This window comes from Lepidochelys olivacea (genome assembly GCF_965140295.1).
Source record: "Lepidochelys olivacea isolate rLepOli2 genome assembly, chromosome: 4".
Taxonomy (NCBI): domain Eukaryota; kingdom Metazoa; phylum Chordata; order Testudines; family Cheloniidae; genus Lepidochelys; species Lepidochelys olivacea.
The window spans coordinates 18,230,122-18,243,104 of NC_140414.1; the positions used below are offsets into that span (position 1 = coordinate 18,230,122).

A 12,983-nucleotide genomic window follows, 5' to 3' on the forward strand; every position below is an offset into this window, starting at 1 on the left:
TTCTCCATTTTTCAAACTTGTTCTTATACTCTCATTCCAATTTTGGTTTTTTTGTGTGTTTGTTTTTTGGATAGATTTACCAAAAATCAGACCGAGGCTGTATGGGCTAGTGACTCCGATCAGCACTGGTGCGGATGGAAGCTTCATCTCCAATATTCTCTCCGCAAGCCATCAAAGAAGATTAACAAGGGATGTATCCCAAAGCCCCAAACAACTGTATTTTAACATCACAGCTTTTGGAAGGGAATTCCATCTCAGGCTGAAGCCTAACACCCATCTGGTGGCTCCGGAGGCTGTAGTGGAATGGTATGAAGACGCTGTGGAAACTGGAAATGGAACTGAGGCTGGTAACAAAAGTCAGACTAGAAGCACAACAGAGTGGATATGGAAAAAAGAGCCTCTGTGGACCAATTGTGCATATGTTGGAGACATCACTGATATCCCAGGAGCATCTGTTGCTATTAGCAACTGTGATGGTCTGGTAAGATTTATTCCATGGCATATATGTTTGGATCTTTATCCCTTTTCCACAAAGCTTTAGTTACTGTTTAAGTATCCAACAGTTATGATCTAATTTGGTTAACTTCATTTTCTAAACCCATTAGAAATTGCACCCTTGTTTTATGTGGAGTCATTGGGCCTCATGCTGGAATACCTCCACTGCAGGACTTATCCCTTATTGACATCGTAGGAGAGATACAAATCAAACCTGTTAGTGTGGTATTTTGGTTTTTGTGATATGTTGCAAACAGGGAAAATAAATGTAACAAAGTTATCGTTAGCAGTTTTATAGTCCGTGAGCTTACAAACAATATAAATAAATAGATGTGTTTATGTACAATATTATTATGCATATTTTGAGGTGCAGCACATTCACAGACTGATCCCCCAAAATACCAATGACAGTTTAAAAATAATCAGGCATGTTTCTTTAGGAAAAAAATAGACCCCTCTTTTTCTATACTATTCTAACACTTTAAAAGCATCAGTTGGATCACACTACTTATAGGTGATGTGTTCGGAAGGTACTTTGGTCTGGTTATTATGTTAGACTAAAGTATGTCAGTGTAGATTCAGCAGCGTTATCTGTAAAGATAGACTGGGTTGGTGCACAGATGCCGTACATAAAGATTGGACATATAGTGACTGCATATGCAGTTCATTAACTCAATTCATGTGTCAAAGAAAGCTAATAATACTTGCACTGTACTCTTTAAGTAGTAGAAGCAGTAACATAAACATAATTGCAACTTCCTGGAAGATTAATATAGAGCTTTTATATACTGCTCTTCAAGAGAGAAATGGTATGAGCAGGCCTGCAACAACAGATGTCCCTTCTTTGAAAGAGCTTCCCATCTTGGATGCCAGACACGTAAATGATTTGATCCCATTCTACCTTAAGTACTAGCCAGCTATGCTCCTCTGTTTCTGGAATGCAATGTGAAGTTGTACATTAGTTTATTTCATGGAAACCACTCGCTGGTTTAATGAACTTTCGTTAATTTAAAGAAAGGAAATCTTCATAATTGACATTTGTTTATAGCTGATATGATCGATTTGCTGGTGGGTTTTTTTAATTATTTTTTTTATTTTTTTAAAATCCAGTTTGGTAATAGTACGCACAATTTACAAAGATAACGTGCAGATTTTTGAGCCCAGTATGTGTCTTCATATAAGCAATGGCTATGGTGCTCTCATTCTAAATGAGCTGCTGAGGCTGGGAGCTATGCGTTATCGGTAACGCTTCAAGACAGTACATTGGATTAGACAGAGTTAGATTTAGGTGTGTGGCTGCACAGGCAAAGAGAGACGTGTTGCTGAAAAGACGCCCTTGCTGAGTGTTGCGTTAATTGGAATGGAGTAGTTCCTGTCCTTGCTAACCTCCACTTCTATAAGCAGAGGAAGGCAGGTAACATGGGGTCCTAAATGAAAAATTAGGAGGCTGATGATGTGTTTTTCTGGAGGGGGGATGGGCCAAGAAGAAATGCTCTAAATGGTATTTAGCCCCCTAGGTAACCTAGGGTGGGGAGTGAATAACTGCACCTAAAGTGCCACGGCTTTGAGCAGTAGTAACTCAGGCCACGTGCCTGCATCTCTCTTTCCCTGGGATCCTGTAGAGGGGTGAGTGGCCTGCCAAGGTGGGGCTGGTCAGAGATCCACACCGAGCAGCTGCCCTCAGTATCTACCTTTTGGGATCCTGGGAAGCTATGTAGTAGGGAGTCCACGTTCTGATGCTTCTGTAGTCCTCCTTCCCAAACTCATCCCTCAGGAGTGGGGAAATTCGAGTGAACTCTGCAAAATTCCTCATTGTGAATATAGGGCCAAATCCTTTTCCCATTGGAGTCTGTGGAATTTTGCTATAGAGTTTAATGGGATTAAAATTAGGCCCTATAACAGGGGTTCTCAAACTGGTGGTCAGGACCCCGCAGGGGGTCACGAGGTTATTACATGGGGGGTAGCAAGCTGTCAGCCTCCACCCCAAACCCCACTTTGCCTTCAACATTTATAATGGTGTTAAATATGTAAAAAAGTGTTTTTAATTTATAAGGGGTTTGCACACAGAGGCTTGCTATGTGAAAGGGGTCACCAATACGAAAGTTTGAGAACCACTGCCTTACAAGCTATAGTATTCAACCCATGTTTGAAATCTGACTGAGAAAGTAGTTTTTAGCTTTCAAATACAGAGCTGAAATATGAAGCCCTGAAGGCCTAGCTTGTGACATTCCGGTAAAGCTGGCGGTGAAGTATGGATTAATTGATTAAATGTATCTCTGTGTGTTTGGACTTTTTTATTACTAGTAACTAATAATAAAAAAAAATCTAATTTATAGTATAAAAAATGCAGGGCATTGCCAATTCAGTATAGAACAGGGGGATTTTATCTCTGATGTGAGGTACGTGCTGCACAGAGCATGTGAAAGTAACTATTTCTACTCTGCTTCCTTGTTGTTACCCCTTTTTTTGACACTCACCCCATTTTGATAACTTATTGTCAGTATTGGCTCCTGTTCCACTCAGCTTGCCTCATTTGCTTGTGCTGTCTATTTAAACCCTCAGGGACAAGATCCTGGCCTCCCCTCCAGCTGTTTTGCTCTACTCTACAAAACAGGCTTCACCAGCTACATAGGGATTCCCTCTGGGTAAGGGGAATCTCTGGGTATCTTAGCTGCTTTGCCACTCCCAGTCCCTGGCCTCCAGAAAGGAGTTATCACCTGGGGAGGGGTAGGGGGGGAATTAATCACTATGGTAACAATTCACTGACTGTGTAGTTTATAAGGTAAGTTTGATATCTTGAGTAGCTAGAATGGAATACTTGGCTTGCTACCAGTCAATGAAAATCCTGGCAAATTTTTGTTTTGTGAGTAAGTAATCTGAAATAAGGAGGTTTTTAATAAAAACTTCAACATAAATTGTAAGATACCTGCTGGTAGTTGGGCACATTCTGTATTTCATTAAATTGTACTTGTGTATATATATTACTAGAATTTATATTGGCTTATTACCAGGTTTCATACTTGGCAGTAAGGTTGTATTGCTGTTGAGAAAATAATGTGGCCAAATTGTGCTCTGTTACATTGACATCAATGTATAGAGAACTCTGGATTTACACTGGTGAACTGAAAGCAGAACTTTGCCTCTGGACTTTTCCTATGTCTGAATTTGCATTTTAAAAAAACCTGACAAATTATCAGAATTCTTTCAATACAAAACTGTTTATTTGGCTATCATTGCATAAAATAATTAAGATATTAACAGTTTGTTTTTAACATTGCAAGGAAAATTCTTATGTACAAATCTATGTAATGTCTCTTAAGGTAATCCTTTTTTTTTTTTTTTTAATTGGTTCCCAGAAGTGCATGCATAACCAGTAATTTTAGAAAAAAAGCACCTGAGTAATAGTAGAAGCTGTCACATTTTTTCTATGACCATGTTTGAAAGTTATATTTTATAATTCTAGGTTTGTGACTGGCTGGCTAGTGCTATGAAATATGAGCATTTAATGAGGAATCTGTAACTTGTAAAGCCTGTTGACATGAAAATGAAATTTCTGAGTGATTTTTAAAGGAAATGAGATGTGTTTAGGAGGGAAAATGGATCCACAATACTGTCTAACACTAGTTTTGCTACACAATGCAGGGCTGAGGCCTTGTTTTTGGAAACATAGTTTCCTTCAATTTTGACGATATATTCCCTATGTTGCTTCAATCACTGTGACAAACTGTAGTATTCATAGTTTGTCAAATACTGTTGTCAGAGTTACAACAAAGCTTATAACTGTGTTTTACTCACCAAGGGATTTCACAGTGCAAAGTAAATCTTTTCTGATTTTGCATAGTAGCATGGAGCCACATTATGCCTTGATTTATACCTCATGCCACCCTATTGAATTTAGTGGGGTTGCCTGGGGGTACAAGTCTGGGCAGAATTTGGCCTGCAGATCCTCAGCATAGCTAACACTGTCTGCCTTTGCAGGGACAAGCTTTAGTGGAAAATGTTTGGAAAAGTGAGGTCTTAACTTAGAATTCAGTTGCCTTAAAGCAGAAATGTTGAAGGAGCAGTGGGAAGAAGGGATAAACTTGGAAGACTATTACGGGAAAACTTTATATCCTTCTGCCAGGCTGACATTAATCAGCTGAATATAACAACATCCCTCAGCTGTGTGAGTCTGAGAAATCAAAGCCTGTGATCTCTGTCACTGGAGAAGGGCAAAGCAGAAAAGCCCGAACTAGCTTGGATCAATAAGTTACAGTTGCGCTGACTGTAGTCTAGGTTAACTCCATTTCTAGAAGAAGTGTTGCCTCACTTTTTCTTTCAGTTCCCTTGCTTTACTAAAGATTTAAAGATAGAACCAGCTGAAATTAATTAAATGGGGTTACAACAAAGGTGCACTACTGAATAGGTTTAACGAGGCCTGAAATGTTTCCCAGAGCTACATTTACTAAGACAAGTACACATAATTTCCCATCACACGTTCATACTCCCTTATTCTTGCTGCGTTCCCTTCTCTCTATTCTCTTTGCAGGTCAGCAATGACACCATAACTCCTATCCCCCTCTGTTTCTGTTTATCCCATCTTTTCTGGTCTGTGAAGAGAGAGAACAGGCCCTATAAGTGTTCAGGAGATGCTTAATTTAGACATAGCTGATCTGATCCGTCGAACTGTGTTAAGTGTACCTTCACCTCTGGCTTACCCCTGTGGGGACATATTTAACGCACCTCTGGGCTAAATGAAATGTTGACTGTAACATATGTTAGTAAGTATGGTAGTTACAAGTTCACTTCCTTTTAAACGCGAAATATGCCCCTGAGGTTGTATTGGTCATTTTATACATTTGACAGGTCTGACTCTAAGAAATTGGGCAGTTACAGCAGCCTTAATGGTCCAACCATCCAAAAATGATGGAACCTTACCTGATCATGTAAGATCTTTTGCTAAGAGAGTATCATTCTCTGATGGAGAAACATGGTGCAACAGAGTTGGAACATAATTGCAAGACTTTCAAAGAGGTGCAATTTAATCAGTTCAAAGCAGATTTGCAGGAGACAGGTTTCTCGTATTTATTTGTGCCTGGTGTAATAAGTGTTTTTAATCTGCATGGTGGAAAAAGTATAGCTGAATAACTCCTGTGCTTTTTAAATACAGCTTTCTAAGCGTGTAAGCTTCTAAGTAATGGAATTCACTAGACTTTAAGTGTAGAAATATCAAGGTAGATTGATTTAAATGTTTTAATCATGACTTAAATCAGTTGTTAAAAATGGACTTTCAATTGCTGTTTTTAATGGTTTGTTTTGTAATAAACTTTGACTAAAGCAAATACCTAGGGTCACCATCATCCTGGCTTGTCTGGAGCTCTTTACTCTCACCCCTGTAGTCTCCCCAGCGTGTGACATACACTCTACAGATCCATGCAGGCTTCTTTAGTATGTTAACATCTGGCACAAAGGAGCCTTCTAAATATTTAGCAGCTTCCATCCAAGATTTATGCAAACCATTATACTTGGAGAAATCCATTGTCCTGCCATGTTGCTGATGGATAACTTCATGTTTTTACCCTAAATATGCTTTTGAGGGAGTGTGTGGGGTGATGGGGGAGGGAGAATGGACAAATACAAGAGGCTCCTGCATTTGTTTTGGTTTCTTCCTTTTGTCATTCAAGGCCAACTGCAACCTGTGGATAGAGCAGCCACAAATGTATGTAGATGTGTTTTCCCCAGCTTCCCTCTTCTTGAGATTTTGTATTTGCTGCTTCCTTGTTGTTCTCTTTGGGCCAGATCCTGATCTCATTGAGGCCAGTGGGAGATTTGCCATTGACTTTAGTGGGACCTGGATTATTGGCTTTTGGTGTCCTTCTCTCACTTTGTTTTGGGCCTGCTGCCTCCTACACTTGGAACAGATGCCTACCACTTGCATGCCAAGTGATATTATAGTGGATGATGAACTAAATATGTGTCAACAATGTAATACTGTTGCAAAAAAAAGCAAACATCATTCTGGGATGTATTAGCAGGAATGTTGAAAGCAAGACACGAGAAGTAATTCTTCTGCTCTATTCAGCACTGATAAGGCCTCAACTAGAGTATTGTATCTGGTTCTGGGAACCACACTTTTTGAGAACGATGTGGACAAACTGGAGAAAGTCCAGAGGAGAGCAACAAAAATGATTAAAGGTCTAGAAAACATGACCTATGAGGGAAGATTTGAGGGGAAAAAAAGAAAAGGATTTGTTTAGTCTGGAGAAGAGAAGACCAGGGGAGCTGGCGGGGGCGGAGGACATGACACATTACATAGTCTTCAAGTATGCAAAAGGTTGTTGTTCTCCTTAACCACTGAGGACTGGACAAGAAGTAATGGGCTTAAATTGCAGCAAGGAAGAGTTTGGTCAGACAGTAGGAAAAACTTCCTAACTGTCAGGGTAGTTAAGCACTGGAACAAATTACCTATGGCTGCTGTGGAATATCTTTATTGAAGGTTTTTAAGAACAGGTTAGACAAACACCTGTCAGTATCTAGATAATACTTAGTTCTGCCTCAGTGCAGTGGGGTGGACTAGATCACCTCTGCCAGTCCTACGTTTCTATGGGTCTCTCTTCCAAAGAACTCTTTAAAATGTATTTTTGTGAAGCCATCCAACGTTGACATCCTCATCAGTCACATCGGCATGTGTGATGATAACCTACACATAGATAGCTTCTTTCAGAGGAAGATGTCCAAGCACTTTGCAAACTGTGCACCTGCTATACCCCGATGAGGTAGGTACCATGGGGAGTAAATATACACCTTTTGGAGGGAACTTGCACAAGGTTAAGTTAAATAGCTGGGAGAAGAACCCAGGTCTGCTATCCGTTAGTCCTGTTCTTAGCCCTCTCTGCCACCTGCCAGTCTTTTGAATGGTTACCTGAAGTCATGTCTGTTGGACTATAAGCCCTTGAGGGGGCAGGAACCTTGAACTAGATCTTCAGCTAAGGTAAATCAGTGGAGCTATGTTGCCCCCTGTCTACTGTGGTTTCTGTAAATCAGTTTGTATATGTTTAGCCCTATATTACGGTTTGATCATGCATTCTTTGCGCAACAAACTTCCACTGACTAGGAATTTTGGGCATGCCTAAATGAATGCTGAGATGGACTCTTCATAGCCGAGGATTTGCAAATTGGATACTATTAATTTAGGCTTAAATAGAGACTTGGAGTGGCTAAGTCATTATGCAAGGTAGCCTGTTTCCTCTTGTTTTTTCCTACCCCCCCCCCCCAGATGTTCTGGTTTAACTTGGATTTTAACTTGAAGAGTGGTCAGTTTGGATGAGCTATTACCAGCAGGAGAGTGAGTTTGTGTGTGTATGGGGGTGGGGGGGATGTGAGAACCTGGATTTATGCAGGAAATAGCCCAGCTTGATTGTCATGCACATTGTGTAAAGAGTTGTCACTTTGGATGGGCTATCACCAGCAGGAGAGTGAATTTGTGTGGGGGGGTGGAGGGTGAGAAAACCTGGATTTGTGCTGGAAATCACTTTAGATAAGCTATTACCAGCAGGACAGTGGGGTGGGAATAGGTATTGTTTCATATTCTCTGTGTATATATAAAGCCTGCTGCAGTTTCCACGATATGCATCTGAGGAAGTGAGCTGTAGCTCACGAAAGCTTATGCTCTAATAAATTGGTTAGTCTCTAAGGTGCCACAAGTCCTCCTTTTCTTTTTGCGAATACAGACTAACACGGCTGTTACTCTGAAACCAGTCTTTCTAGTATTGGTCTTTAAATTGATGTGCATGCCAGTAGCGCTATCTAAGTAATATATATCACTATAATATGCATAATAATAAAAAAACCTGTAGCTTATTGTTCCCCAGCCCCCGATAGAAATAAAATTAAACCCCAAAACTTAAATGAAGTCCCTCTCTGAGGGGATGCAGGAGAGACTTTTTATTATAGCAGGTGGGTATAGAAGCCTATTTTTAGCAATCTCCTGGCTGTCTGTTGATTTGGGGAAACCTCTGGACTATGTCGTGAAAAGGAAAGATGTTCAGAGTTTCTACCTAGCTGTATTCTTCTTGTTTTCAAGGGTTATTCACCAGCCAAGTTGTCCTCTGAAATAATGATCACCTTAGGGGGCAACTCTCCCTCCCCCTGTTTGTTCCAGGAGCTGTGTGGTCATAGGAAAAACTGAATTGATATACCATAGTATTGCTGTGATCTTACTCCTAGATTAATTCAGGCCAGATGATAGGGGAACTGCATAAATGTCTCTGAGCATTGAAATGTGCAGTCGATTTAAACAAATAGTCGATTTAGATAATTGTTTTTGCAAGTGGAAAACAGTTTTGTGGAGTTTTAAAATGGAGCATAATAGCAATGGGCTGTATCCTCTGAGCTGCATGCAGATGGAACCCGTTCTGCACAGATCCCAGCCCTCCAGTGTGGACAGGGAAGAGGTCAGCCATGGTCTGCTGCAGTGTATCCCTCCCACCTCCATAGGGACCAATGTGATGATTCACGAGTGGGGAGTGCATAGACTAAGGACAGGTGGGGAGTGGGCATGTCAGGGATGCAACCAGGGATCATGAGCATCATCCACCTGTGGACCATGGTGTTTTTCTGCTGCACTGCCCCTGTGGTGGAGAGCCTCCCAGGCAGCTAGTGGCTGCAGGAGCCCTAAGCGCATGGCTCCTATGGAGATGAGGAGCAGGGCCAGAGCCGCAGGCAAGCCTCTGGATAGCCATTTGGTTTGGGAACTGGTCCAGCAGCCTGCTTCTGGGCAAGGAAGGCAGACAAAGCTGAGAGTGATTGAGGCTAAATCTGAGAGGAGATTTCCTCTCCTTTGATCCTCTTCTGTGTGCTTTTCTGGAGGAGAGGGAGGCACAGACCGACTCGGAGGAAGTATTTGCAGTGCTTGCTTCAGTTTTACCCTTTTGTAATGGGGTAAAGATAATGGGCTAACAATGATTAGGATTATTCAATTTAAAAAAAAAAACAAATGTGTTTCTTTTCACACTTCAGAATATTTGTTTAATATATAAACATGTTCAGGAGCAAACATCAGAAGAGATTCCTGACTCACGTGGTTAAGACCAAGATGATTCTTTTGTGGGAAGGGAATGTTATTGTTGCCTCACTGTAAAGCACAGATTATCAATTGTCAAGATCGCTTGCAGTCATTGTTGTATTGGATCTATTGTTGTTTGTGGTCAAAATGGCTGGCCAAGAGAGTGCAACTTTCCTTATAAGATGCTGACCTCATGATGGTTGATCTTGCTCTCTAAAGCCTTGCTTGGGAAGACTATACTCTGGAAAGCCCTGGCCTCTGGAACTTCTTTCCACCATTAGCCTGAAAGAGTCTGGGTTTGTAACCTTCACCACACATGATAAAGCCCAGGGGTGAGATTTTCAAAAGCATTCAGTACTTGTGTAATTGCTCCTGTTGAAATCAGTGGAAGTTTACCATTGAAACTCCCACTTACTGTTTACTCAGGCTTTGGTTTGAAAGGGTGAAGATTGGGCCTGTTACCATTTATAAATGAGCATAGGTTGATTTTTTTTTTTTTTTTTTGGTGCTGGCATTGCTAACTAAAATACGATTCATATTTTTAAAAATACCAAACAGAGGTAGATTTTGATTCATTTCTGTAGCACACAGAGGCAATATGATAGGTATGTTAGGTTTGTCTTAATCCAAAAACACAGTATAGAATGCAAAATTGTGCACAGCGCTTGCCAAAATGCATGCAGAGACAGGATTTTTGCATAGAGGAGCTTACAGTCCAGCTCAGGTTGGCTTTAGTTTCTACAGTCCTCTTCAAGATAATGGGGTACTTACACAATAACATTAGTGTTAACGGTCGCATACAAAAATAGATGTGACTCCATTCTGACTTTTAAAAATGTGTTTATGTATACACCATCTTCTCCTGTTCAACGCACAATGAGCAGTCTGTGCAGTATTCCGCTCCTCTGGTATCAGAAATACATGGGCATGTAAGGACGTGTGGGCTGGCTATGTACGTGTACTTAAATGGCCTGGAATTAACAGTGGGGTCACGGGTATTACTTTTCACCTGTCTGCAAGGTTTCCTCATCAGTTCTGACAATCGGTTTTTATGTTATACCTGAGTCATCAACCCAGGGAGACAGATATCAAGAAAAGAGGATGTCCGCCCCCTTCATTCTTTATGCAGGAGGCTTGGGGAAAAGGCTGCAAGAGACAGCAGTGGTGTAAAATGCATTATGGACATGTTGCCTACATTCATTCCATGCATCTGAATAGCTTTGTCAAGGAGCATAAAGGATGCCTGCCTTCTAAAATAGAACTCACTATTGCAATGTCCATCTCCTAGTTCTAGAGCCTGGTCCTCCACTATTCCAGCTCTCCCTCTAACCTTGAGACCCCTACCTTTCCTTTGCAGTGCTCAGGTCCTGAGAGCATTTATTGTAACTTCTCCTCTAGTACCACGTTTGTTTTGGCCGTTTTGGTCCCAGTCAGAGTTGCAGCCTAGGGCAATAATCCTGCTCCTGTTGAAGTGTATGGCAAAATTTCTGTTGACTTTGGTGGAGCAGGAGCAGGCCCTGTCAGGCAGTAAACTGTACCTAATTATTAATGAATGTTTAATAATTAATAGAGTTTTGAGGTTCCTCATGACATTCAAAAGTTTCTTTTGCCAGAGAAGAGGGGAGACCAAAAAGCAACTGCCTTGAGCAGGACCACAAAACTCGATGTAGAGAAGATTAACAGTTATGCAAGCCCACTGGGGCAAAAGTGGTAGTAGAAATAATAAAGTTGTGTTTGAAAATGCTCATCTTGGCAGCACAGATCTAGCTTTATGGTACTTTAATGCAGTATTGCTAGTAACACTATTATGAAATATAAAGATGTACTGTAATGCAAAACTATGCTTCTAGAAAGTCACATGGGCCTTACTTAAATCTTATGAAATAAAAGCTGCTGTGATTTTGAAATGGAAACTATCCTCTTTATAATTCTAGAACCTAAAAACTATATTTGCAATATCAAAGGCTGCGATTTTCAAAGCCTCTTAAGGGATTTTGGAATTCCTTAAGATTCTGAGGGATTCATCATTAAGATGAATGGGAACTGAGCATCAGCCTAAATGGTTAGGGGTATACTGACTTCCCAGCTGAGGATCATACCCATAATATGTTTCCAGGTGTCTCCCTGGCTGTGTGTGACTGCTGAGTGTAGTTTAGAGTGACTGGTCCCTTGTTGTTTGTTTGCTTGATTTTGTTTTAAATCCAATATATGGGGCAAGTGAGGCTGAATTGCTCAGTCTGAGTAGCAACTTGTGTGTTTTGGTGATTTCCCTCCTTTGCTGTCTTGTCTCTTCGGAGTGTGCACTTCCTCTTTATCACCAGATATGCTGCTCTTTATGTGACAGTTATAATCTGCTTTGAAAAAAAAATCTATGTCACGTGCACCTCACTGGTATAAATTCTGAGAAATCCCAAACAGTCCATTTGTGGTCCAGCCTACCAGTAACATTTATGAATGTAGGATGCAATATTCTTTTTAGTTTTGTGTGCATTTGAAATAAAGTTTGACCATAAATAGAGTAGCAGAGAAATGCTTTTAGGAGCCGAGAGAGAGCTGACCACTCCATCACAATGTGCCAGACTTTAGCAGTGTGGATTTGATTTAAATCAAATTGATGTAAATCACTTGGCAGGAAGACTCAATTTAATCATGGTTTTCTACATAAAAGTGCATTCTTGTTGGTTGTTATAATCTTAATGCATATTCTTCACAACTCAGAGATAGATGTAATTTCATTTTTAGAAGATACACACTATGCATTTTTAAACAGTGATTTATTTTGAAAACTTTTCAGATTAGTTTTACAGCTATACCATAAAATGAATGATTGTTTGGTTATTTCATTTACCAAAGGTAATTGAAGCAGATATGACTTTATAAATATCTCCCATTCAACAGGTTAATCAATATTTGGAGGATTTTCTTGCCATGCTGTATTAGGAGGAGAGCATCACCAGACAGACATTTAAATTGTTTTATTTAACTAAAACAACAACGTTAAGTATTCTGGATTTTTTCCTTCAACAGCAAACATATAATATTTTAACAAAAAAAAGCACATGTCCCTCGCTTCTCACATTTATCTCCAGACATCTTCTCCTTGTCCAGATCTATTCCTCCCCCAACAATCTTCTTTCATTGAACTTTTTGAAACTTTGCACTTTTAGAGAGAGGTAAGAGGTTGACTCTGTGTACACAAATTTGCAGAGGGACAATAGAGTTGAGGTCTTTTCTTTCTCATCTCTACATATTTATTTATTTATTTAAAACATTTTTTTTTTGTGAACAAGCATGTTACCTCTGGAGACACAAACCCACAGTTTGAGAACTGCGAAACTAAGCATCTCTGATGGTATCTTCTAGACCAGGGGTTCCCAGACTTGGTTCGCGGCTTGTTCAGGGTAAGCCCTGGTGGGCCGCAAAACGCTTTGTTTACCTGAGTGTC

The 12,983-nt window shown here is 40.4% G+C and overlaps 1 protein-coding gene across 1 annotated transcript in view; it reads left to right on the forward strand.

Annotated features, from left to right (window-relative positions):
* The window catches only part of ADAMTS3 (ADAM metallopeptidase with thrombospondin type 1 motif 3), a 187,216-nt gene that overhangs the window by 11,715 nt on the left and 162,518 nt on the right, over nucleotides 1-12,983 (forward strand). Inside the window, 1 exon segment of the mRNA XM_084625921.1 lies at nucleotides 75-481. Coding sequence (XP_084482047.1) covers nucleotides 75-481 — 407 coding nt within the window.